At 37.5% G+C, this 25,511-nt stretch overlaps 1 protein-coding gene across 1 annotated transcript; it reads right to left on the reverse strand.

Annotated features, from left to right (window-relative positions):
* Positions 1-249: 249 nt before the first annotated feature.
* Positions 250-19,603, reverse strand: LOC142356360 (transcriptional regulator protein Pur-beta-like). Its single transcript, XM_075408286.1, has 4 exons — positions 19,293-19,603; positions 13,867-14,031; positions 3,246-3,369; positions 250-584 (listed from the first exon to the last, which is right to left on the reverse strand). The coding sequence occupies exons 1-4, from the start codon at positions 19,482-19,484 to the stop codon at positions 427-429; spliced, it is 639 nt and encodes a 212-aa protein (XP_075264401.1). The 5' UTR covers positions 19,485-19,603; the 3' UTR covers positions 250-426.
* Positions 19,604-25,511: the final 5,908 nt, after the last annotated feature.

Here is a 25,511-nt window from a genome sequence, read left to right on the forward strand (position 1 = left end):
ATCAAAATCACTACTCTAATTTGGCTTCAAAAATCATGAAAATGTGTAAACAGATCTTAAAAAAAGACAGCGCCCCAATACAATTCAAATTCTTTGAATTGTAAAAAACCACGATGCTTCGCGGCTATTAATCGCTTCGCTTCGCGGCTATTAATCAAATATCTGTGCGAAACTATACACAGAACTAGAATAGTAAAAACAGCTTACAAGACTGACGAGCAAAATTGGGGGTCCATTTTTGCAGAAATTATTTCTGTTTTGAGCCTTGGTCATGTGTGTATATCATATAGATTATAATAAAATTTTGTTAGATGGTGTTAATTAGCTAGATAACAATTAGAAACGCCTTCTCAAACCACTCAGAGTGACTTGCAGACACAAATCAGATTCAAAAGGGAAGAACACAATTCCTCAAGATAGACCATGCTACATGACGGTCAGTAAAAAAAGTTGAGGACTGGGGGCAGTACTAACTGATATTTCGGATAGTTTGATGTAGAAGCCCTTGTTGGAGTGGCCAACGTCCATGAAAAGGAGCCGACTGTCATACGCAAACTTCTTAGACTGCGGCAGCGATTCCTCCACTGAAATGGCATGTTTCCACGTATAGATATACAAACAAGGTGATCGACCAGATATTTTGTCATTATTAAAGCATTACCAGACACGGTCACGATTGCTCTTTCATCTCTGTGTCCTTTATTTGCATGTCATATTATACATTAGAAAGCAATTTTAAAGTTTGACCGTTTATTTCACATTGTCTATTAAACAGTTTAAGTACAAAATATGTAAACATAACCAGCTAACGTCGGCCGAATTGTTCTGAAAAGACCGGCAAGCGAGCGGTTGGCTTCAGTAGTAGCCAGCTGGGGCTTCAAGCATGGGGGAGTGGAATGAGGGTCGCTTGACCCCTCACTCCACCGCCCCCCTTCAAACTTTTTCAAACTTTTAAGATTAAGAATCACCCTTCAGACCATGAAATTATCTTCAAAACCAGTTTCGGACAATCGCATACTTAGAGACCCCAAGGGAACGATTTCATCGGTCCCTACAACTTCGAGGCAGAGAGCTTAGTTTGAAAGATTGAACTTTGACTTAAAGGCAAGGTCCATTTTTTGTCCTAAACTTAGAAATCTAACAAATATCTCTTGAATCTCTTGAATCAAACAAATATAAATAATCGGCTGCCTCCTTATCGGAGACCGAGAAGCTTGTACGAAGAAAACTTTTCTTTCACTAATCTACCAAATTGTACTCTTAATTTCAATCTCAAAAAATCTTAGTCACCTCGGGAGTTGCGTAAGTTGCGACTCCGACTATTGTCATAAAACCTGGCGATACAGATAGCCACCATTCGATAAATTATTGCCATCTGATTTGAAAAAAAAACAACAGAAACGACGGTACATAGAAAACCGAGCAAAGGGAAAGGAAAATGAGAAATTGTTACGAAATTGCTTTAAAAAAGTTAATGAGCTACTTACCACAATTATTCCACGGAACCCTTTAACAATTCTTCAGCTCGATTGAACAAACCAAAGCTAGTCCAAAAAACGCTAATCAACAATCAAAAAGGTAAACAATGAAAAACCCGATTGAAAATACAAATTAACAGTAATTCAATAAAAATGACCATGTATAACCTTATGTGCCAACTCTTAGTAACAACACACCTGGATACCTATATAAAAGCTCGAGATTAAATAGTGAACAAGAAAAGCCAAAAGCTAAATTGCCAAAAGCTAAATTCAGAAAAAATATGCAAAACACTTAAAAAAATAAACGAAAACGGGCCAAAATTTGATTAAATTAACCAATTTCTTTAACAAATAGGAAGTAAAAAAATCAATCGAATTGACAGACAACCTATGCCACCTAATCAGCTACGTTCAACAGAAAACTCCACGGATGAAGGGAGAAGAAATTCAAAAACGGGTAAAAAAACCGTCCAACAGGACAAAATTGCAAAAATAGCTCAAAATTGCGTCTTAAAGTTTATTATTTGCTTCCAAAGTTCAAAAATGATCCGAAACGTACTATTTCTAACCAAGATGATTGAAAAGAACTCCTTTGGCTGAAAAAGTTAGAAATGAGAAAAACCACTGGGAAAAAATCCGCACAAAACATTTTTCATTGTCTGAACAAAAAAATGACCCAGAACGGACTATGAATGGATGGGCGAAAAAAAAATTGGTAAAAGATAATCAGATAAATAAATTGGTAAAAATAGTAAACAAAGCCGGTAAATTGCCGGAAAAAAGCCCCCGTTGACGCGCTTGATGCACATCGGGATTGAAACAGAAAAAACAAGAAATTTACCGAATTTTGTTCTATTCTTTTTTCAGTGTCAAAAAGTTTTCTAATTTGGCGTCTAAGATTCTAAAACAATAATTAATACAGCTTCTAAACTGAATTAAGTATTTACTTAAAGCTACTATTTAAAAACAGCTTCTAAATTGAAAGCCATTACCTAACTTTGATAACCTAATGCTCTGACTTAATGACCAGGCTTTATCTGTTTATCCAGTTTCTTTTGATTTTGCTCTTTGGCATTGAACGTATTCCCTACATTGCGTAATTCAATGCGTGAAAGAACCTAAAATCCATTCAGTGAAACAGTGAGTGAAGTAAGTCAAGCGTGAAAATAGTGATTATGTTAAACGAAAAACGCGATCAAAAGGTAAAGCAAATTTTAAAAAGGTGAGCACCTAAATAATAGCCGTTGAGAGGCTGACGGCATCTATTGAAAATCAATGTCAAAATTCCGCATGTGAACAGAAAACCACTAGCGAGAAAGCGAATTTTTATTCAAACACCGTTTTCTCACTCTACTTAAAACTTAAATTGAAAAAATTTCACGCTGCAAAACCACTCGCTTTTTCGCTCCACTTCCTGTTTCGGCGTGGCCAAAATCATCGCCTCAATTTGACTTCAAAAATCATGAAAATGTGAACAGCTCCTACAAAAAAGATAGCTCCGCAATAATATTTGAAAAATCTTTATATTAATAGATCACCAGTACTCCTCTTCGAGTCGTAAAAACTTTTAAAAATGCAAGGACCTTTTGAACAATTCAAATGAAATAACTTTCACTTAATTTAGAAACATTGAAACAACCAGAATTTGCTGAGAAGGCTTAAATATTATTTAACTCCAAGGTTCTATGGAATTGCACGAGTGTCATCAAATGTCACTGCAAGAGTTGAACTGATTGAGAATTTTAGAGTGTGTGTGTGACCAACCTTCTTCGATGTAGAACTCATCCACGAGGAGTTTGAGCTTGTCTCTCAATTCGACGATTCCCTGAGCAGGAACCACTACAGTCTGTTTCCCCTGTCGACCTCCACTTTGGTTCGCACACGATAGCTACAACAAACTCTAATTCAAATATTAAACATAACCGACTAAACGTCGGAAGAATTGCTCTTGAACGACTAGTGGGAGCTCTTATCAATTGCAGCCTGCTTCAGTCGGGGGGGGGGAGGGGGGAGGGGGAGCCTAAATGGGACTAAGAAGTTCTATAGTGGGCTTCAAATAACCACATTAGAGGTTAACATATACCACTATTAAGATTTGAAGTAAAAAATGACACCAGTTTCGGCGCACTTTTCATTTGACTTTTAGTTCTAAATTGCTGCCAATTGAGTTCAGCTGCTTGAAATTGTGATTGAAAGAGAATTTTAGATCACGCGAAATGCAAAAAGTCAAGGGCGTAAAGTCACTCAAAAAGTCAAAATTGTCAAGCGAAAATTTTGCATAAAAAAGACACACGCTTACAATAATTGCTATGAACTACGTTCAAGAGCAATTAATTATGTGGGTTCAAACTCTAAGAACCGCCTTCACATGAGCATACGTAACGAAAACAGTTTCAGTGAATCGCATACTTGGGCACTAGTGAGATGAAAAGCTCTAAGAGTCCTTAATGCCCTCCGGGCGCTACCTGTTTATCCCTTTTTGAAGATGAAAAGTCAAATGGGTCAGCCGAAAAATCGGTCTAGCAAAAAATCGCATTAAAAAAGACCACAGGACTAATATAATTGCTACAAAACTTCGTTTGAGAGCAATTAATTATCTTAAACCTGAAATTTATAAACTTTTAAGACAGGACGGTCATTACATAAACTCTAGATCGCGCTTCCCAATCTTAAGAGTTCATTTTGTATAAAATTGCAGAAATAAATTTCTGCTCATAATAGACAAATAACAGATCAAAACTACCGGAGGGCTCTGAATAAGAAGGTGAGAGATAAAACCAAACGCATTTTCAAAATTGATGCTCTAGCGATTGAGCAGTTTATCCCGTTCTTGAAGACGGTAAGTCAAGTTAAATGACTTGAGCGAGAGAAAGAATGCTCGAAAACGTTCTAGCTGAAAAGTCAAAAACCGATACGCAAAAATTGTGCGTAAAACAACATGACAGGACAAGTCCTGAAGTACAGTCCACAGAATTGAAAGAAAAACTTAAAACTGTACCTGAACAGCAGACCTTCTTAACAAAGCCAGCGGAACAGACAAACTCTTTCAAAAATTTATAGAAAAACCAAAAAAAATCAAGTGTATGTTCATTCGCATAGTAACAGCTCTTGAACAGCTCCGAAAAATTGAAAAAAAAAAAAATGAATTCATCAAATTTTCCAATTCTGTATTTTCAACATTCAATTCTGCAAAAAAGTGTTTTTCATGCAAAAAACTAAAAATCAACTAACTTGCATTGCAGGCTACAAGAAATCAGGCTACACATAAAAGCGATAAAAAAGTAAGAAACAAAATAAAAATTTGCCAACACTTGAGAAAAGGTGCTCAAGTTCTTGATGCTATTCGTCTCAAAATTCAATTAATGGCACTAAAGCTTAGGCACTAACACATGCATTAGATTTCGAAAAGCTTCGTTGGCCCCTAAAGACCAAAAACCTCTAAAAACAAAATTAAAAACTTTATCAAAAATTGGCTAAAGATCCGGATATTATTATCTTAAACAATTCGTTAACGTTAAAAACTAACCAAAAACCTATCTTCAAGCCATTAAAAGATTCATTGGCCCGAAAAAACTGGAACTCGATAAATAATCATAATTTATAAAAAAAATTTGAAATTGAAAAATTTACTGAGAAGTTTCTACAATTCGTGATATTAATACCTGAAAACACTTCCATTACCACTAGAAACTATGCAGTAACCTATTATGAAACGCTAGAGGAGTTTCTCTGGCCGCTGAAGAACTCAAAAACGACAAAAATTTTTAATAACTTTGACACAGATTGAAATTTCATTGAAAAATCCAAAATTGCAGTAATGTTAATATCCTCAAAACCATTTCCTCGTTTTAGAGTGAAACTAGCCTAAAGAAGTAAAAAAGATTTCACGAAAAATGTTTGAACAAGCTGTGAACTAAGGTAAAGCGAAAAATTTTTTTCGACGAAGTATAAAAACATAGCAGGACAAGTCCTGACGTACAAATCAAAAAATTTTCATTGACTTAAAAAAACTAGACCTAGAACAGACTGTGAGTTAATTGGGAAAACCAACTAAAGAAAATCAGAATAAAAACCCAGAAAATCATTGTCAAAATGCCGCATGTGAACAAAAAACCACTAGCGAGAAAAGAAAATTTTAAAAAACTATGCCTAGAATGAACTATGAATGGATTGGGAAAACCATTTAGAAAAAAAATCCGATCCAAAAAAATCGAAAAACCAGTAAAAATCAAAGTGAAATGGCCGAATGTGAACAAAAAACCACTAGCGAGAAAGCGAATTTTTGTTCAAACACCGTTTTCTCACTCTAATTTCAAATTAGAGCAGAAAAGTTTCACGCCGCAAAACCACTCGCTTTTTCGCTCCGCCTCCTGTTTCGGCGTGACCAAAATCACTACTCCAATTTAACTTCAAAAATAATGAAAATGAGTGAACAGATCTTAAACAAACATGGCCGAAGTGAAATCAACGCCTCGAAGTGAAAATCCACTTAAACGCCATCCAACTACTCATCAGACAAAACGTGTTTCCACTAATTTAGGATTATCTTGAAACAAAACCATAAAACAAAATTAAAAACAAAATCAAATGTGATAAAAACAAGATAAAAATCCGATCAAATTCTGTCATAAATTGAGAGCCCGAGAATAACTATCTCTACCAAAATTACTTCATCAAAGCAACTAGTACCTACTAAAACCACTCACTTGTTCGAAAAACTTAAGCCAAATCATGAAAAAAAGCTCTTACAAAGAAATTGGAATAAAAAACAGGAAGTTAAATTTTTTTATTACAAAAGCACTTATATCCAAAGAAAAATTCCTTTCAGCCAATAGTGTATCCAGATGCGCGCAAAACAATAAGTAACTCATAATAGGTTATGAACGTCGTCATACGTCATAAACAATCGTCAAAAAATTGCAAAAATTAGCCCAAAATCAGCAAAATGCATGAAAAACATCCAAATTAGCATAAAATTCATATAAATCTTCAGAAACCTTCAAACCCCTACTAAAACCAGCCTAAAATTAGAACAAAATCAGAACCAAACCTCTTGAACAAAAAAAAATAAAGAAAATATTTTAAAATGCGCACGTGAACAAAAAATTTCGCTCGCTTACAGAATTTTTTCCACACCTCAATTTTTCGCTCTCCAGAAAACAACGATCTGAACAAAAAACCACTCTCTTTTCTCTCCAATCTCGATTTTGTTCAGCCACAAAATCACTCCAAATTTTTTCACGTGTTTCATTTCCTGCTTCAAAATTCACTCCAATAAATTCTTCTCCAATATTCCTCTTCGAGTCGTAATAAAAAGGACAGCGCCCCAATAAAGTTCAATTCTTTAAAAATAGTCGCGCTATAATAGCCGGCTGAGAAGCCGAGGCGGCTATTTACAAGTTAACAGTAAGTGCCTAAACCCCGACAACTTTTTGAGGAATAACAAGCTGCCGGTTCTGAAACTCCTCGTAATAGCTACTCGCTTTTGAAACTAGCGTCGGATGAATTGCTCCCAAACGACTGATGTGGAGCTGGCGCATACAGCAGAATTAGTTGAGGAGGGCGGCGGAAATGAAGTGGGTGGAGGGGTGAATTTAAGTCTCCTCAGAAGTCTTGGTGAACCGCATACTAAGTGACAAGCAAGTCTTTCAGAGAGCTGCTCAGTGACTTAATGCCCTCAAGCTTTACCAATTTATCCCGTTTCTCAAGACAAGAAACGACAAACAGAAACATTAGAAGTACAAAAAACTGCGTGAACAGACTAATATAATAAAAATATTGAGATCAAATTGTTTTCCAAAGAAGAGGCGAAAAACTTAAAAGCCGTTACCTCATCGTCTTGGAGCAGACATTACCTTTATTAAAATATTTTCACTGTTGACCGTAGATGAAACAGAAAAAAGTTTTGTCGTTAAAAATTTGAACTGCTGAAATTTTCATTCACAACTAGCAAGCCCGCATAAGCATCACAAAATCATAACCGAACAGGTTTAAAAGAATATAGGATTTTTTTGTGGCGACTCGGGTTCGAACCCTTGCCCCTCGTTTAACAGCCACAGCTCTTACCTCTTAGGCTACCAACGAGTATTTTTGGCGTCCATTACCTTATTTAACAGCAACTTTTGGTTAAGCGACAATTTTGGCTTTGCTGTGATTAAGGTGCGCTGTTAAAGGAGCGCAATGAATTTGCATAAAACGAGCTTCTACAACCAAATCCCAAATTTATTTCCGAGCACATTATACATCCTTTTCCTCCCCTACTTGGGCTTGAAAAAAACACATTTGCAGAGCAGGCTCTTAGGCAAGATTTCGTGGGCTGCATTCTTAAGAATCGTTAGAACATGTGAACATAGGAGCGCTGCTAAACATTGCGTTCAAGTGCGACTTACATTTAATTTATTAGATGAGAGGGAGAGAAAGAAATGGAGAAAGAAAGAAAAGATAAAGGAATAAAGAAAGAATGAAAAGAAGACATAAGTAACAAAAAAAAACAAAGAAAAGAAGAGGGGAAGAACAAGACAACCAACTCACCAATTTTTTATCCCAGTAAAAGATGCATCCTTTTCCTCCACGACTCGGGATCGAACCCATGCCCCTCTCTTCGCCGCCACAGGCCTAATCCATTGCGCTACCGACGCCTGTTTCCGTTGTCTATTGAACTGGATACATTCGAAAAATATTGGTCGATGGCTTTTTGTCTCGCTTGTTTTTGCTAAGCCGTATGCTTAATGAGCAAAAAAACATTTGCAGATCAGGCACTTAGGCATGGTCATGCAGGCTGCATGCTTAAGAACCGTTAAAACATGTGAATATAGGGGCGCTGTTAACCATAGCGTTCAAGTGCAACTTACATTTAATATATCAGATATAGAAGAATAAATAAAAAGGGAAATAAAGAAGGGAGCAAGAACAAAAACACGATTCACCATTTCTGAGCCAAAAAACAGAAGCTGGAGCGGTGATAACCGTTGCGTTCAAGTGCAACTTACATTTAATATAACAGATGAGAGGGAGAGAATGAGATGGAGAAAGAAACAAAAGATGAAGGAATAAAGAAAGAACAAAAAGAGGATACAAGTAACAAATAAAAGCAAAGAAATGAAGAAGGGAAGAAAAAGACAATCAACTCACCATTTTTGATCCCAGTAAAATATAAATCGTTTTCCTATCCTACAAGGGCTGGAATCCATGACCCTCGCTTCACAGCCATAGTCTAATCCCCTTGCGCTACCGAAGCCCGTTGCGGTTGTCTGTTGAACTGGCTACATACGCAAAGTTTTCGTCAATGACTTTTTTGTCTCGCTTCTTTTTGCTAAGCTGTATGCTTAATGAGCAAAACACAATTACAGATTAGACGCTTAAGCGTGGTGGTGGTGTATGCTGAATGTGTAAGGGTCGTTAAACATCTGACGATAGTAGTGCTGTTAACCATTGCGCTCAAGTGCAATTTACATTCAATATATTAGATGAGGGGGAGAGAAAAAAAATGGAGAAAGGCATAAAAGATGAAGGAATAAACAAACAACAAAATGAATATATAAATTTAAATAACAAAGAAACGAAGAAGGGAAGAAAAGGACAACCAAATCCCAAATTTAATTCCGAGTACATTATACATCCTTTTCCGACCCTACTTGGTCTTGAACCCATGTCCCTCGCTTGACAGCCACAGGTATAATCCCTTGCACTACAGACGCCTGCTGCTGTTGTCAATTGGTACTGGCTACATAAGCAAAATTTTTATCAATGTCTTTTTTGTTTCGGTGGTTTTTGCTAAGCCGTATGCTTAATAAGCGAAAAAAACACATTTGCAGGCTCTTAGGCTCGTGGGCTGCATTCTTAAGGATCGTTGAAACATGTCAACATAGGAGCGCTGCTAAACATTGCGTTCAGGTGCGACTTACATTTAAAATATTAGATGAGAGGGAGAGAAATAAATGAAGAAAGAAAGAAAAGATAAAGGAATAAAGAAAGAACGAAAAGAAGATATAAGTAACAAAAAAACAAAGAAATGAAGAGGGGAAGAAAGCGACAACTAACTCCCGAATTTTGTATCCCAGTAAACGATGCATCCTTTTGCTCCACCACTCGGGATCGAACCCAGGCCCCTCTCTTCACAGTCACAGGTCCAATCCATTGCGCTACCGACGCCTGTTGCTGTTGTCTATCCGTAGTAGCTACATACGAATGTTAGTCAATGGCTTTTTGTCTCGCTGGTTTTTGCTAAGCCGTATGCTTAATGAGCGAAAAAAACATTTACAGATCAGGCACTTAAGCATGGTCGTGTAGGCTGCATGTTTAAGGATCGCTAAAACACGTGAAGATAGCAGCGTTGCTAACCATTGCGTTCAAATGCGACCTACATTTAATATATTACATATAGAAGAATAAATAAGAAGGGAAATAAAGAAGGGAGCAAGAAAGAAACACAGTAGTTGATGAAAAACAAGATTCACCATTTTAGACAAAAAAGAGGCCTCGCTGCAAAGCCACAAGTCTAATCCCTTGCACTACCGACGCATGTTACTGTTGTCTATCCGTTGTGGCTACATACGAAAATTGGTCAATGACTTTTTTGTCTCGCTTCTTTTTGCTAAGCTGTATGCTTAATGAGCAAAACACAATTACAGATTAGACGCTTAAGCGTGGTGGTGGTGTATGCTGAATGTGTAAGGGTCGTTAAACATCTGACGATAGTAGTGCTGTTAACCATTGCGCTCAAGTGCAATTTACATTCAATATATTAGATGAGGGGGAGAGAAAAAAAATGGAGAAAGGAATAAAAGATGAAGGAATAAACAAACAACAAAATGAATATATAAATTTAAATAACAAAGAAACGAAGAAGGGAGAAAAGGACAACCAAATCCCAAATTTAATTCCGAGTACATTATACATCCTTTTCCGTCCCTACTTGGTCTTGAACCCATGTCCCTCGCTTGACAGCCACAGGTATAATCCCTTGCACTACAGACGCCTGCTGCTGTTGTCAATTGGTACTGGCTACATAAGCAAAATTTTTATCAATGTCTTTTTTGTTTCGCTGGTTTTTGCTAAGCCGTATGCTTAATAAGCGAAAAAAAACACATTTGCAGGCTCTTAGGCTCGTGGGCTGCATTCTTAAGGATCGTTGAGACATGTCAAAATAGGAGCGCTGCTAAACATTGCGTTCAGGTGCGACTTACATTTAAAATATTAGATGAGAGGGAGAGAAATAAATGGAGAAAGAAAGAAAAGATAAAGGAATAAAGAAAGAACGAAAAGAAGATATAAGTAACAAAAAAACAAAGAAATGAAGAGGGGAAGAAAACGACAACTAACTCCCGAATTTTGTATCCCAGTAAACGATGCATCCTTTTGCTCCACCACTCGGGATCGAACCCAGGCCCCTCTCTTCACAGTCACAGGTCCAATCCATTGCGCTACCGACGCCTGTTGCTGTTGTCTATCCGTAGTAGCTACATACGAATGTTAGTCAATGGCTTTTTGTCTCGCTGGTTTTTGCTAAGCCGTATGCTTAATGAGCGAAAAAAACATTTACAGATCAGGCACTTAAGCATGGTCGTGTAGGCTGCATGTTTAAGGATCGCTAAAACACGTGAAGATAGCAGCGTTGCTAACCATTGCGTTCAAATGCGACCTACATTTAATATATTACATATAGAAGAATAAATAAGAAGGGAAATAAAGAAGGGAGCAAGAAAGAAACACAGTAGTTGATGAAAAACAAGATTCACCATTTTAGACAAAAAAGAGGCCTCGCTGCAAAGCCACAAGTCTAATCCCTTGCACTACCGACGCATGTTACTGTTGTCTATCCGTTGTGGCTACATACGAAAATTGGTCAATGACTTTTTTGTCTCGCTTCTTTTTGCTAAGCTGTATGCTTAATGAGCAAAACACAATTACAGATTAGACGCTTAAGCGTGGTGGTGGTGTATGCTGAATGTGTAAGGGTCGTTAAACATCTGACGATAGTAGTGCTGTTAACCATTGCGCTCAAGTGCAATTTACATTCAATATATTAGATGAGGGGGAGAGAAAAAAAATGGAGAAAGGAATAAAAGATGAAGGAATAAACAAACAACAAAATGAATATATAAATTTAAATAACAAAGAAACGAAGAAGGGAGAAAAGGACAACCAAATCCCAAATTTAATTCCGAGTACATTATACATCCTTTTCCGTCCCTACTTGGTCTTGAACCCATGTCCCTCGCTTGACAGCCACAGGTATAATCCCTTGCACTACAGACGCCTGCTGCTGTTGTCAATTGGTACTGGCTACATAAGCAAAATTTTTATCAATGTCTTTTTTGTTTCGCTGGTTTTTGCTAAGCCGTATGCTTAATAAGCGAAAAAAAACACATTTGCAGGCTCTTAGGCTCGTGGGCTGCATTCTTAAGGATCGTTGAGACATGTCAAAATAGGAGCGCTGCTAAACATTGCGTTCAGGTGCGACTTACATTTAAAATATTAGATGAGAGGGAGAGAAATAAATGGAGAAAGAAAGAAAAGATAAAGGAATAAAGAAAGAACGAAAAGAAGATATAAGTAACAAAAAAACAAAGAAATGAAGAGGGGAAGAAAACGACAACTAACTCCCGAATTTTGTATCCCAGTAAACGATGCATCCTTTTGCTCCACCACTCGGGATCGAACCCAGGCCCCTCTCTTCACAGTCACAGGTCCAATCCATTGCGCTACCGACGCCTGTTGCTGTTGTCTATCCGTAGTAGCTACATACGAATGTTAGTCAATGGCTTTTTGTCTCGCTGGTTTTTGCTAAGCCGTATGCTTAATGAGCGAAAAAAACATTTACAGATCAGGCACTTAAGCATGGTCGTGTAGGCTGCATGTTTAAGGATCGCTAAAACACGAAGATAGCAGCGTTGCTAACCATTGCGTTCAAATGCGACCTACATTTAATATATTACATATAGAAGAATCAATAAGAAGGGAAATAAAGAAGGGAGCAAGAAGGAAACACAATAGTGGATGAAAAACAAGATTCTATATTTTTGAGACAAAAAACAGAGCCCATTTTTTGCACCGACTCGGTCTCGAACCCATGACGCTCGCTTCATAGCCCCAGGTCTAATTCCTTGCACTACCGACGCCTGTTATTATTGTCTATCCGTAGTGGTTACATACGAAAATTGGTCGATGGCTTTTTGTCTCGCTTGTTTTTGCTAAGCCGTATGCTTAATGAGCGAAAAAACATTTACAGATCAGGCACTTAAGCATGGTCGTGTAGGCTGCAAGTTTAAGGATCGCTAAAACACGTGAAGATAGGAGCGTTGCTAACCATTGCGTTCAAATGCGACCTACACTTAATATATTAGATATAGAAGAATCAATAAGAAGGGAAATAAAGAAGGGAGCAAGAAGGAAACACAGTAGTGGATGAAAAACAAGATTCTACATTTTTGAGACAAAAAACAGAGGAAATTTTTTGCACCGACTCGGTCTCGAACCCATACCGCTCGCTTCACAGCCCCAGGTCTAATTCCTTGCACTACCGACGCCTGTTATTATTGTCTATCCGTAGTGGCTACATACGAAAATTGGTCGATGGCTTTTTGTCTCGCTTGTTTTTGCTAAGCCGCATGCTTAATGAGCAAAAAAACATTTACAGATCAGGCACTTAAGCATGGTTGTATAGGCTGCATGTTTAAGGATTGTTAAAACATGTGAAGATAGGAGCGTTGTTAACCGTTGCGTTCAAGTGCGACGTACATTTAATATATTAGATATAAAAAGAATCGATAAGAAGGAAAATAAAGAAGGGAGCAAGAACGAAACACAGTAGTGGATGAAAAACAAGATTCACCATTTATGACACAAAAAACAGAGGCCATTTCTGGCACCGACTCAGGCTCGAACCCATGCCCCTCGCTTCACAGCCACATGTATAATTCCTTGCGCTACCGACACCTGTTACTGCTGTCTCTTGAATTGGCTACATACGAAAAAAATTGGTCGATAGCTTTCAGTCTCGCTTGTTTTTTCTAAGCTGTGCGCTTAATGAGCAAAAAAACATTTGCAGATCAGTCACTTAAGCATGGCCGTGTAGGCTGCATGTTAAAGGATCGCTAAAACATGTGAAGATAGGAGCGTTGTTAACCATTGCGTTCAAGTGCGACTTACATTTAATATATTAGATAACTAGGTCCATTTTCTTTGTGGTATTGTTATGAACATGCAACTTGAAATGAACATCTTTTAGCATTGCACTAGAAGACTTGCACCAATGGCTAACAGCAGAGCATTTGATTGAATAACTGAAAGCCAAGAGGTTGTACCTTGATGTTTTGAAAACAAATGTCAAATGTCTCGGTTGGGAATGTTCAAATGTTCAGAATAATACCCTATTGCACATTACCTTCAGGAAGACACCCTTGTCGTTCTGGGCTAAGTCCATGTGGTAGATGCGATTGAAAGACAATCGCTTGAATGACTCACTCTTCAGAGGGCGACTTCCACTTCCCCCTCCCCCTCCTGCCGCAGGAGCCCCCAAAGTTCCAGAAGGGGCAGCGAACTGCTGTTGCTGCAGAAAATTGACAGAACTCAAGCAACGAATACAAAAATTTGTTTTTAACGATAGATATAAACAACGAAAACTGGTACCTCAAACATCAAATTTCATTACTAAAAAGAGTTGAATCTGATATAAGTAAAAGAAAATCAAACTCTCGTTGCTATATGTCAGATTATGTACATTTTCGTTTCTCGAAGATTAGGCTTGAAGTTTTCGGAAATCTTCACAATTTTTGCCTTTTCAAACAAGCGAATCATTTCCGTAATGCCCCCCCCCCCCCCCCAAAAAAAGCAACGGGTATCAGACAATTTGCCTAGTTGTATATTAAAAAAATGAGTCCAAATTTAATACCATTTGCAGAAAAAAATTAAGCAATTTCATCATTTTTGCTTACAAGTACAACGTAAAAACAAAAATATTGGAGTTTCAAATAAAATATTACAATATATTCAAGTCAAAATTGCACATAAATATACTAATTTCGCTAATTAATTTTTATAAAACGCGCATTCTTCGAAAAAGCAAATTTAAATTTCCTTTGCGAGTCAACCAAAATTGAATCAACTCCTTAGTTGGAAATCAACTCCTTAGTTCATGGCATCTTAGTTAATCGCAAACATCTCATCACTTAATTTAAATCAACAGATCAAATTAAATCAACATATCAAAAACCTTAAACACATCAAATTGTCATTTGGACTCAACGAAATTGCAACCCACACATTCGGGTTTTCAATATTGAAGTATAATCCTCATGACCACCCGGATCTTTTCGCTTTATTGTTGGCTAGATTTGGAATCAAAATTCGCCTATTTGTTTAAATTTCAACAAAATCAGGGATGTCATTGGGTTCTAAAAAGTTTCATGAAATCAGTTACTCGGATAGACATTACGGAAATTGACTGGGTTAATTTGTTAAGGGCAACTGACAGATCCTAAAAACCGTAGCTTCCAATTTCAAAAACCACCCATTCTCCTCAACTTCTTGAGTTTCTTTGAGAAACCCCCGACAAATCAATAGCATGTGAAACAAACAGAATGCCTCTTTCGGAAGAAAGGCTTTCATCTGCCATAAGTCCGCTCTTCTGCTGCTTCAAGAGCAAGACCAGCCTTCAAAGCCACATTGGCATTTGAGTCGAATTGCAACGATGAAGTCATAGTCACAGTAAAGGCAGCCCACCTACCGGCTTGCCAAGATGGAACAGAGACTTCGCCTGGTCGTGAGTTGCTTTCAGGTATAAGATTCTTCTTTTCTACGGTGACGAATTTGCTGCGGAGCAAGCTAATACATCTATGGCAAATTCTATTACTCCTGGCTTTCGCCTCACCACGCCCGTCACAAGAAATTGTGTTGTCAACATGATCGTCCCGCTTCTCAACGTTGCGGTACGAACATTTCCTCCCTTATAAAGTTACACATAACCTGTACGTTGAGCTGGTTCGATATTCATGTGCAGTCAAATGAAGACCTAGAGCGGGTATTGATGGTGCCGACAAAAATTGTTCCCGAATAATAGACAAAGATTAAAATATCTTTTTCTCGCACAAGTCCGCTTTGCAATTAGTGCTTTGAACGCCAGGAACTTCACGAAATTTCATCTGAGAAGGCCGGCAAGCTTAACGAATTGAGGCTATTATAATTTTTTTTGAAAATGTCATCCGTTGGACTCTATTGGTGATTCATGACACGTGCTTGTCAACCGGCATTAGAGATAGCAAAAACAGGTTTGAACTGGTCCAGATAGAGCAAACAAATCAGCCCGTTGCTTCGAGAACTTCCCGATGCTTGCTACCAATTTTTTAAGGTTTTTAAACAATTTCTTTCGGAGAGCTACAAATAAGCAAAAAAACAGTTTTGGTACCCTAGGCAATGACGTAGCACTCCTAAGGAACCTTGAGTGTCGTCGAGGTAGTCAAGTCTATCCAATAAAACGCAAAAATTATCTATCCGTTAAATCAAATTACTTGCATCATATTCATTACTCTCAAGGGCTTTTCATAGCAACTCTAATCAAGCAACGGGGCTTCTATTTATCCGTTCATCAACCCCCTTAAACTCTACTCTGACAAGAAGACCCCATTTGTCGCATCGGAGAGAAAGTTCACGTTCTGGTACGAAGCCGCATAATATGTTAAACCAATTTCAAAAATTTTCAAAGAATTGTAACACGCCCCTATTTCGTCACTCATAGTTACGTATTTATTTTCCTTAATAAATAACCATAAAGAACTGCATTAATCTAGTTCATATTCATTTAGTTTCAAGGCCACATATAGCCAGTATTTCCATCTAGGGCTGTAGCCCCTAATTTGTTTATGTTTATCAAAAACAACCGCAGAGTGACAGTTTTACTAGCAAACATATCAAGTGCCTAAAAGCCTCAATATTTACTTTTTTGAGTTTCTTGAAGATAAATTCGCATAATTAGTAAATAACTTCATGAGAGATTATGTACTTGGTGAAGTAATTATTCTGATAAAGTAGGTGCTAATACGGAACTTGTATATGTACTTAACAAACATCAGGAGACGTACAAAAGCCGGAAATTGACCAACTTGTAGATCAGTAAATATTTGCGAAGGACCATTACAACTCAAGGTACAGCCCTGCGGAACTTACGATCCCCAGAACACCGAAGAACCAGCCTGACAATCAGTTGATTAATATCTTGAAAAACTTTGATAGAACTAGAAAACTTCTCGTTAATAATTGTTAACTTAGTTTTGCTGAAATAATTAAAGATTGAACTGGATAAATCTTTATTAATTATTGAGTTAGATCAGGCTTACTAAGAGCATGACTGCTAACGATTAAAACTCTGGAATACAAGGCAAACTAGTGGATATATTACACATCCGAACCGCTCAATAAAAGGCTATCACTAGCTAAATTTATTCAAATTATATCTGCTAAAAATCGCACTGTGAAACATCTAAATAAGTCCTTGTAAAATGCTGATTATTCAAGTTAATTACCTCCAATATTAACCTCAGAAAACACCATGAGGAACACGTTAAAATCAGTGCGTAACAAATTGTTCTTTAGAACCTGCGATGAGCACGTCATCAAAATATCACTGCTGCAGAGATGGCAGAGAATGAGGATCAAGTCCACTACTCTCCAAAGTCTTAGCGCAAACAGCCAGAGACACAATGGGTATCCTTGAAGACCTGACCCGCTAGCATTCTGCCGTAAGCCGTTTTGAAACTTCCCCTGCTGAAAGGTGACACCTGCAACCTTCTTTTCAAAAGCTGTAGCAATTGCTTGAGAAAATTAAGGGGAACCACCTCTTCAGCCTATATTCGAATTTAGTAATGCTTTCATCACAGCTTCGGATTGACCGCTTGCAGTGCATTGCACCGCCTCCAACAAATGATCGAGAAATATTTTATTATGGTCGTGCTGCTGTATACTTTGTGGAAAAGACTTTTTTGTAAAAAAAAACTAATTAGCCTCTCAAAAAGTATTTTCATATATTTTAGGATGGATGTAACTGTTTGGAAGCTTCGAAAGCTGCTCTGCCGACTTGTGCTAGGCCCTCTGTGCCAACTTGTGCTAATGCTAAAAATTTTGCACGGTCAAACTGTCCATGGAAACAAATCTCTGACCCACTTCACAAAAGTTTCAATGCTATCATTAAATTTTCTTCATAATCTGCTTAAGTGACACAGATTCCTTTCACATTCGCACAAATTCTCCGCTCTGCACGTATTATTCTATCTAAAATTTTCGGATCATTTTTTCAAGTGTTTTCTTTCAACCGTTGTTGATTATCAGAATGCATTTTAAATTAGGGAAGTTTTTCCAAAATCGTTCCAGCTTCCGAATCTTCCACGCAACCATTGCTTGTATATGTGAGTGCCTTAGACCATTCACGTCTAACTTTAACTGGAAAGTAGCGAACAATGGGAACTCGTTGTGATTAATATATTGAAATCTGGCAGTTGCCCATTAAATCACCTCTAGGAGAATGTTACTGACTTGATCTGGTTTGTATGGGTTGACTAAGAGGTCGTCAATTTGGTCCAATAACTCACTCGAAATCCTTCTAAGTCTGCACAAGAATTCACAAAAGCAGCAGAAAGCCCAAATTCCGAATTTTCTGTTTCAGCTTAAATCTTTTGTCTGTGTTAGCGAAAATATTGGGAATCAATGAAACCACAAAAGATTGTTCAAAGCAAAGTCAGGATCATTCCCTTTAGTGATACATCAATTTTTTACAGAGAAATTTTGATAACAATTTAATAAATCTTCTATCAACTCTTGCAATTTGACTGCTTAGCAGTGCTACCTGTAATGGCATTGCCAAACAATATAGTTACGCAACAGTCTATAAAGGGAAAACAGGTATTCTTCTGTACAGTCTTCCAGAAATATCAAGCTTTGAGCTTACAGTTTGATAACACACTAGCTAAAACTATAACTTTTGAACTTTTTTCTATCTGCAGTATTTAATTTAAATAGAACATAAATCGACTAACGTTGGACAAATTGCTCTCGAACGACAGGCTATTTAATTCAACAGCTTTAGCCTAGATAAATTTTTGTGTATGGTTGCAAAAACATCTGACCAAGGTGTCATTCGATCTCTTGACCTCCTACGTCATCTACAGAACCATTCACCACTCGGCTATTAAACCCTTCTAATTTATGCTACAAACGCATTTACTTTAGCAACAAACTTTACTTCGGATTGGAGTCATTGAAATTACTAAAATGAAGAAGAGAAGCGTGAAAGTCACTTGAGAAGAATGTTCTAGAACAAAAGCGCAAAAATCGTCACGCAAAAATAATGCATAAAGACGCTCACGATTACAATAATTGCTTCAAACTTTGTTCGAGAGCAATTAAAAATAAAACTAACAATCATTTTGAAGCCCATGGGAGCATTAACTAAGTTCAGCATTCAAAGAAACAGGAAACCAATTTTATTGCATAACGTCACAATTCGAAAAAATTGTTAACCGAAATATCCCACTGTCAGCAAAAACAGTGCACTCAGTTCGAAAAGCTCTTAATGACCTAAAGTGATTGTAATCTACTCGGGAATTCCAAACAAATCCTAGCGACTCACTTGCGAAACAATTTGCCTTATCTTTTTCCTTCCTACAATATGTCACCGTAGAATTTTCGGACTATCACTACAGGTCAAAGGTTAACCAGCTTTCAATCTACAGACACTGGTCATCATCAACCGAATCACGTTGCGAAGAAAAGCCCTCACGGGGCGTTCCAATTAGCGTCACTATTTAATACTGAATTGCTCACTGATTGAGAGGCGTGGGCAGCTGAGATGGTGACATCGCCAGAAGAGGGCGCATTGGGTCTGCTAGAGGGATCGATAAGATGAGACGAAGAAGTCTGCTGCAGTTGCTGTTCGGAAGTAGCACCACTCGTTTGCCCACTTAAGGGCTGAGGTCCTAAAATACAGAAACAATTCACGGGTACGACAAGGATCATGCTCGGGTCTCTATTGAGCAGTGAAGTCCTGATACTATAAATTGTTCGAGTCTTTCTTGTGAGATCAACCGCACACAAATTTGAAAGGCTTCCTCTCAAATTTACCCACTGCTTTCATTCATGGCCAATTCTTATAATCATCGGCCCCGGCCCCTGTACCGACAAAAACTTCTGATATCAAAAGCCAACTGATATCAACTTCAAGAGTGGATAACAAAGTAAAGAGTCTGAGAGTTCGAATGGAAAGTTAAAATCCAGAGTAGACATTGAATAGAACACAAAATAGGTTCTTTGGACAAGTTAGTTTGTACTTCAATTTCAAATTATATGTCAGACTAATTTCCGTGATCATGAACAAAACAATTAATGAGAAGTTCCCGGAAAGTTAAAATATTATAAAATTTAGCGGAACGTACTAAATATATTAAATTAAAGACAAAGTCGCAGTGAATTCAGACAACTCAATAAAATTGCAGGAAATTCTGAAAACTTTTATAGCTATTCATTAAAATTCCAACAGAACAACCACTCTGAGTTACAGGAAATTCTTGATGTCAATTTATCCGAATTCTGAGCATTAAACAAGTTCATTATAAGCTAAATACCATCCTTTATCAATTCAATTAATTCAAATTTCAGTGCTCACCAAAAAATACATTACGTCGCAAAAAGTATACTTTTGTAATTTGGGTTTTTTGCGTGCTTTCGTGGACAGCAGCGATAAAACGAGACAAAAAATGCATGGAAATTGGACAGGTCACAAAAAATGCAAGAATTTCGGCACTGTTTTTCAGGGATAACGTAATCAATTTCCATGACTTTGAGCATGTTATTCTTTTTATGAGAACTCTTCATTTAGCCTAAAATGATGTGAGTTAGTATAATTTAAACCTCGATAGTCAGAGTAAAATTTTTATGCATACAAGTGAACATGAATGCGAGAACTGACACGGTGCTCTGATATTGCACAAAATCTCAGGAAAATTGCAGTAGAAACCAGCAAGAAACGCCATCACTTGCCTGCAGTTCTGACTTGCCTGTAGTTCTATAAATTTGGCCTTTTCCTGAAAAATGACATTAAACAGGTCTCCTGAGTGATCCAAATCTAAGACAATTTGCACAAATTTGTGGCCTTGATTATGCCTTTGCTTACGCTTATTTGTTTATAAAACATCATTATAAGAAATGGGGATCTAGTTTCCTCATCATTATCCCTGAAACGTGCAAAGATATGCCAACTATTTTGAAAAAGGCGCTCCTTGTAACCTTGGTAATGCAGCTACCTCAATCTTGTTATCTCTTTCAACCTTGAAACGTCCTATCACTAAACAGAACATGGGTTGTGAAAAACCACTCGTTGCCTTATAATCTCAGAGATGCACTACTTTACAAGTGTCCATTTCAAAAAAAATCACAACACTAATTCTATTACAAGGCAGTGGACATCACCAATTAAACACAAAAATGATGAGTTTAATTTTGAAGTTTGCTCATAATCAGCAAAATTTAGTTGCGTTCCTCGAGAAATTACAATGCTGAAGATATAATTGATTGAAGATTTTCATCCTTGCTCATCATCCAATCCATCTAACAAAAACAATTATTGTTGACTGTAAAAAATTAAAATTATTTTTCCATTGGATAGTTGAGTTCGGTTTCTCGTCAAGCAGTTTACTAGCCTGTTCCTGCATTATTATTGTTTGTTCATTCAACTTTGGTTAGGACAGGACAGCAGGATCAGAAACTATTTCAGCAGTCAGTTGTCTTTTTCACCCCTTGTTCAGCTCTAACCGGTGTTAGTAGCTTTTCCTCTCTCTCTATAATTCGTTCATTCATTATTCCACTTTCTAGCTTAAATTTGTGCGTGTGTCTGTGTGAACAGCAACTCAAGTTGTGACGTCAATTCACGCTTGTGTTAGCCTGTGACGTCAGCAAAAAAACGAGAGAACGTTTTAACGAGCTCCCAACATTACGCCCAGCCTACTTGTCAATACGCCGAAAACGTTGCCATTTGACATACAACTTGAAGGAAATGCCATAAAATGCATAAATTGTGCGTTTTTGGGTTCAATACTCTTTGACCGGGTAGTTCTTTGATTTAGCGTGTTCGCGCACGGTCCGTGATCAATTCACCAGAGTTCGTCTAATAAGTTTTCGGTTTGTTGAGACGGAAAAGTGCATTTTGAAGAGGAGCGAACACTTTGAAGGGGGAATAAAATTTGTTGGAACTGACTATTGCTACTACTAGCAAAATAACCAAAACAACGCCATCACCAGAAGAACACTTCCAACTTACTTGCCTCGATTTTCCACTAAGTTCCCATTTAACCGAAAAGGTACTCTTCACTAAGCAAAATCAACTTTCCTCGAATTTAAAAATATTCAAAAATCCAAAATGCCTTTATTTTGAGTTCGTGTCCCACTTGGCAATGAAATTTATCAGCCATACGCAAAGAAAGCAAAAGAAATGAAGGATTGATATAAAATTTCGTCCAAGATAAGCTTCGATGCTGTGAACACAATCAAAAGCGGTTAAAAAGAAGGGACGGGGTAAAGCACGCGCGTGTATTCCCAAATAAGCCCCCACATAACACACAATCAGCGTGGACAAACATAGAGCGTGATAAAACAGAAGGCTACATGAAGTAAGGGAAGCAAAACTTACTACCTTGGGAAAGGGGGTGGGTACAATCTTAGAGGTGGTAGCTCCTCCATTTGACAAAGCAGTTCCCCCTCTACATGCGAAGGCAAAGCCGGAAATAAAACGGGGGCCTAACTTTTCACCCCGCTCATTAACTTTACTAACCCCTACACGCAACCTAAACGATTGTAAACAGCAATAAAAAGCAGCGACAGCCAGCAATACCAATTCTGAGACAGTTTCACCTCCAGGCCAATTTAAAACGCCTCACTTTCAAACCCTCAAAGAGATACACAAAACCACATTCTATATGAATCAAAAGAACGTAGAAAGCCAACAAAAATCACACAAATTATAGTATTTCAGCTTTTAGAGAACGCGGTTAAGTTGAGTAGCAAAAGTACGTTTCTAAATTTCTAAATTAACTACGAAATATTAAAGAACATTTTAAGATTTTCAATTCTCCTAAGGTTTTCGCGGAAATTTTGAGTCCTTCGCTGTTTTTAAGGCGGGCATTACAGCGAAAAAATAATTCGCCGACTTTGATTAAGTGTGTGGGACTTAATTATCAACAGAATATAATCCACCAAATAATCGCGAATTCGGCAAACTCATCTTACTGGATCTTCTGGATGTCCCATGTCTAAAAAAGGATTGAAGAGATCTGATAGATGAGCACACAACGACCGTTCAACCAAATTTAGTTGCGATTGAAATTGCAATTGATCAGCTGGATGTGTTAAACGTACTAACTATAGTCAATTCCGCAACAAGCGTTGTGCAATCACTCACTAATTTCTTCAAACATATAACATTTGCTGAAAGAAGCAAAGGTAAATAGCAGTAAAATTCCTGCGGTAGCAAAGACCATCCACCACCCCCTTTAATAGGCAGTATTATAGGGAACCGAAGTTACACAATATGATCATTTAAGGGCTACAAGTTGCTTTCCTTTTGCTCATTTTCAATGGGAGCTATTTTTAGCTAGTTAGCTTTCACCAATTTAGAACAATTACTCCCAATAAAAATTCAAAATGAGAAGAAACATAGGTTTAAGCTACGTAGCATATAACTACTGCTCCTATTAACCCACTTGTTTTAAGCCAATAAGCTTTAAAAATTCCTTTCCTTCAAAGCAAAAAGAGGACTCGTCTTACCAAAAAAAGAACTGGTTAGTACGAGCCAATTCTTAGAATACTACAACTGAAATATTTGACAACATCAAGAAATGTTAAGCAAATTAAAGAAACTTTTTCGAATTAATTGTTGAACTTGTTATTCCATTAATAATTTTTAAAAGCAACACATTTAATGATCATTTTGAGCCCTAGGCACAAAGCAAACACAAAATTAAGGTATCTAGCCAGTTGTCCTGAAAGGTGTATACGGTAAGGGAAGGAAGAACATAAACCAACTAACGGCCGACAAACTGCTCTCGAACGACAGGAGGGGCAATTTATATCAGATGGGGTTTAGCCTAGATCAATTTTACTAAAGCAAAAAAAATCTGACGGCGGAGGGGTTCGAGCCCGCGAACTCATCAACCACTCGGCTATCAGGTACTTGCTATTTCCAATATGACCAACGGTTTTGTTTTAGCAGCAGACTTAATTTCGCAAAGATCACTCAAAAATCAATAAGTCAATTGTGAAAAAGTCACCCGAGAAAAAGAAATCACAAGAATGTTCCAGAAGAAAGCAAAAAAGTAGCGCAAAAAAATGCAAAAAAAAATTTGTTCGAGAAAAACAAATAATGCAGAAAAATGTACCGGATAACGGATGATTGTATTAAAAATTGAAATAACTCGAGACCAAAAAGGACTTAGATCAGACTGCATTTATTACACTGCGAGTATCTGCAGAATAACGTATTGTTTTTAAATCTTTACTTTTTTTCATCGGGAACGGCGATAACCAATTCTTATGCAGTGAGCATAATAAATTCCATTATTATGTATACCGGATAAGAAAAACACTTACAATTTGCTATGAGAAAACGAATGAAAGAAACAAAAATTGTTTACAAGATTTCAAAAAATGTAGTATATGTAGACACCAGAGCGAAAATCAAAAATTGAATCATACTCAAAACTTTATTTTTCAGGTCTTAAAATCTTTTGTTGAACTAGAGCAGTAATGATCAGTAATCTACTGTGATATTTACGTAAGATAACAATAAATTGAGGACAAATTTTCATTTAAAACTTTAAATTAACTTGTTTTTAATTAGTTTTTTAAAGAGTCGGGGAAAGCTATTATTTTGCTTCTAATCCACAGCCCCCATAACATCCGTCGTATGATACCGTATGAAATTCGTCTAATTTGGTCGCCCGAGATATTTGGAAAGTTTGTCCAAAAAAAACCGTCAATGGCTTCGCTTCAATTAGTTTTGTGTTCACTTATTAACTTGAAACAGTTATCTAACCTTTCATTCGCGATAATTAAAAACCGAGACACATTGAACAAAAAAATTTTAAAAACGTAAGCCTGTCAAATGATTAGAGATTTTTTCTCCGATCATTATTTTCAGGTTCCATCAGAAAAATGAAAGCAAACAGTCAAGATAAAATAGAAGTTCACCATTCCTCTGATAAGTTCTGAACCAAAGAACTCCGTGAAAATCAGTTTTTGCCTATATTTATCATCTACGAAAACTTTAAACATAACCGACTAACGTCGGGCGGATTGCCCTAGAACTACCGACGAGCAGTTGGCTCCATCAGTAGCTAGCCACGGTATAATGAGGCTAGTTTTAGCTTAATTGAAGGAGCGTGAGGTGAGCGCAGCGGGAGAGGGGGGCTGCACCTGAGGTCTGATTGGGGGGGGGGGGGCAACAGTGGGGTGGGGTCACGGTGGACGGGGCGGTTTTTAGCTGCACGGGGCCCTTACGGCTTGAATGACGTGCGGCGGTGGGGATTGGGGTGAAGTGAGAAGGGACTGATATGGGGGTTGTGGGGTCAGCCTCTAAGAACCGCCCTTCACACCATAAGTATAAGTCTCCAAAACAGTTTCTGTGAATCGCATACTTGGAGACTAGTGAGCTGAAAGGTTCTAAGAGCACTTAATGCCCACTGGGTGCTACCTGCTTATACCGTTTTTGAGGACGAAACGTCGGTCAGACGAAAAAATCGCATTAAAAAACGACAGGACTAATATAATTGCTACAAACTTCGTTTGAGAGCAATTAATTATACATTTCCTTAATAAAAGTTTCAACTGCAAAACGATCAGTTAGGTCAGATAATTTAGAAGGATCGTCAAGATCACGTAATTTTGAAAAACTTCGAGTTAACTGCTTGGTTAAACCAATTCGAGGCGCTGCAAGAAGAGGTTGAGTTGCTCAAAATTTTTTTAAAAGAGCGATAGGTTTTTGAGCAATACATTTTT

This window comes from Convolutriloba macropyga, unplaced genomic scaffold, assembly GCF_964194025.1.
Source record: "Convolutriloba macropyga unplaced genomic scaffold, txConMacr16.3 SCAFFOLD_2351, whole genome shotgun sequence".
Classification (NCBI taxonomy): Eukaryota; Metazoa; Xenacoelomorpha; order Acoela; family Convolutidae; genus Convolutriloba; species Convolutriloba macropyga.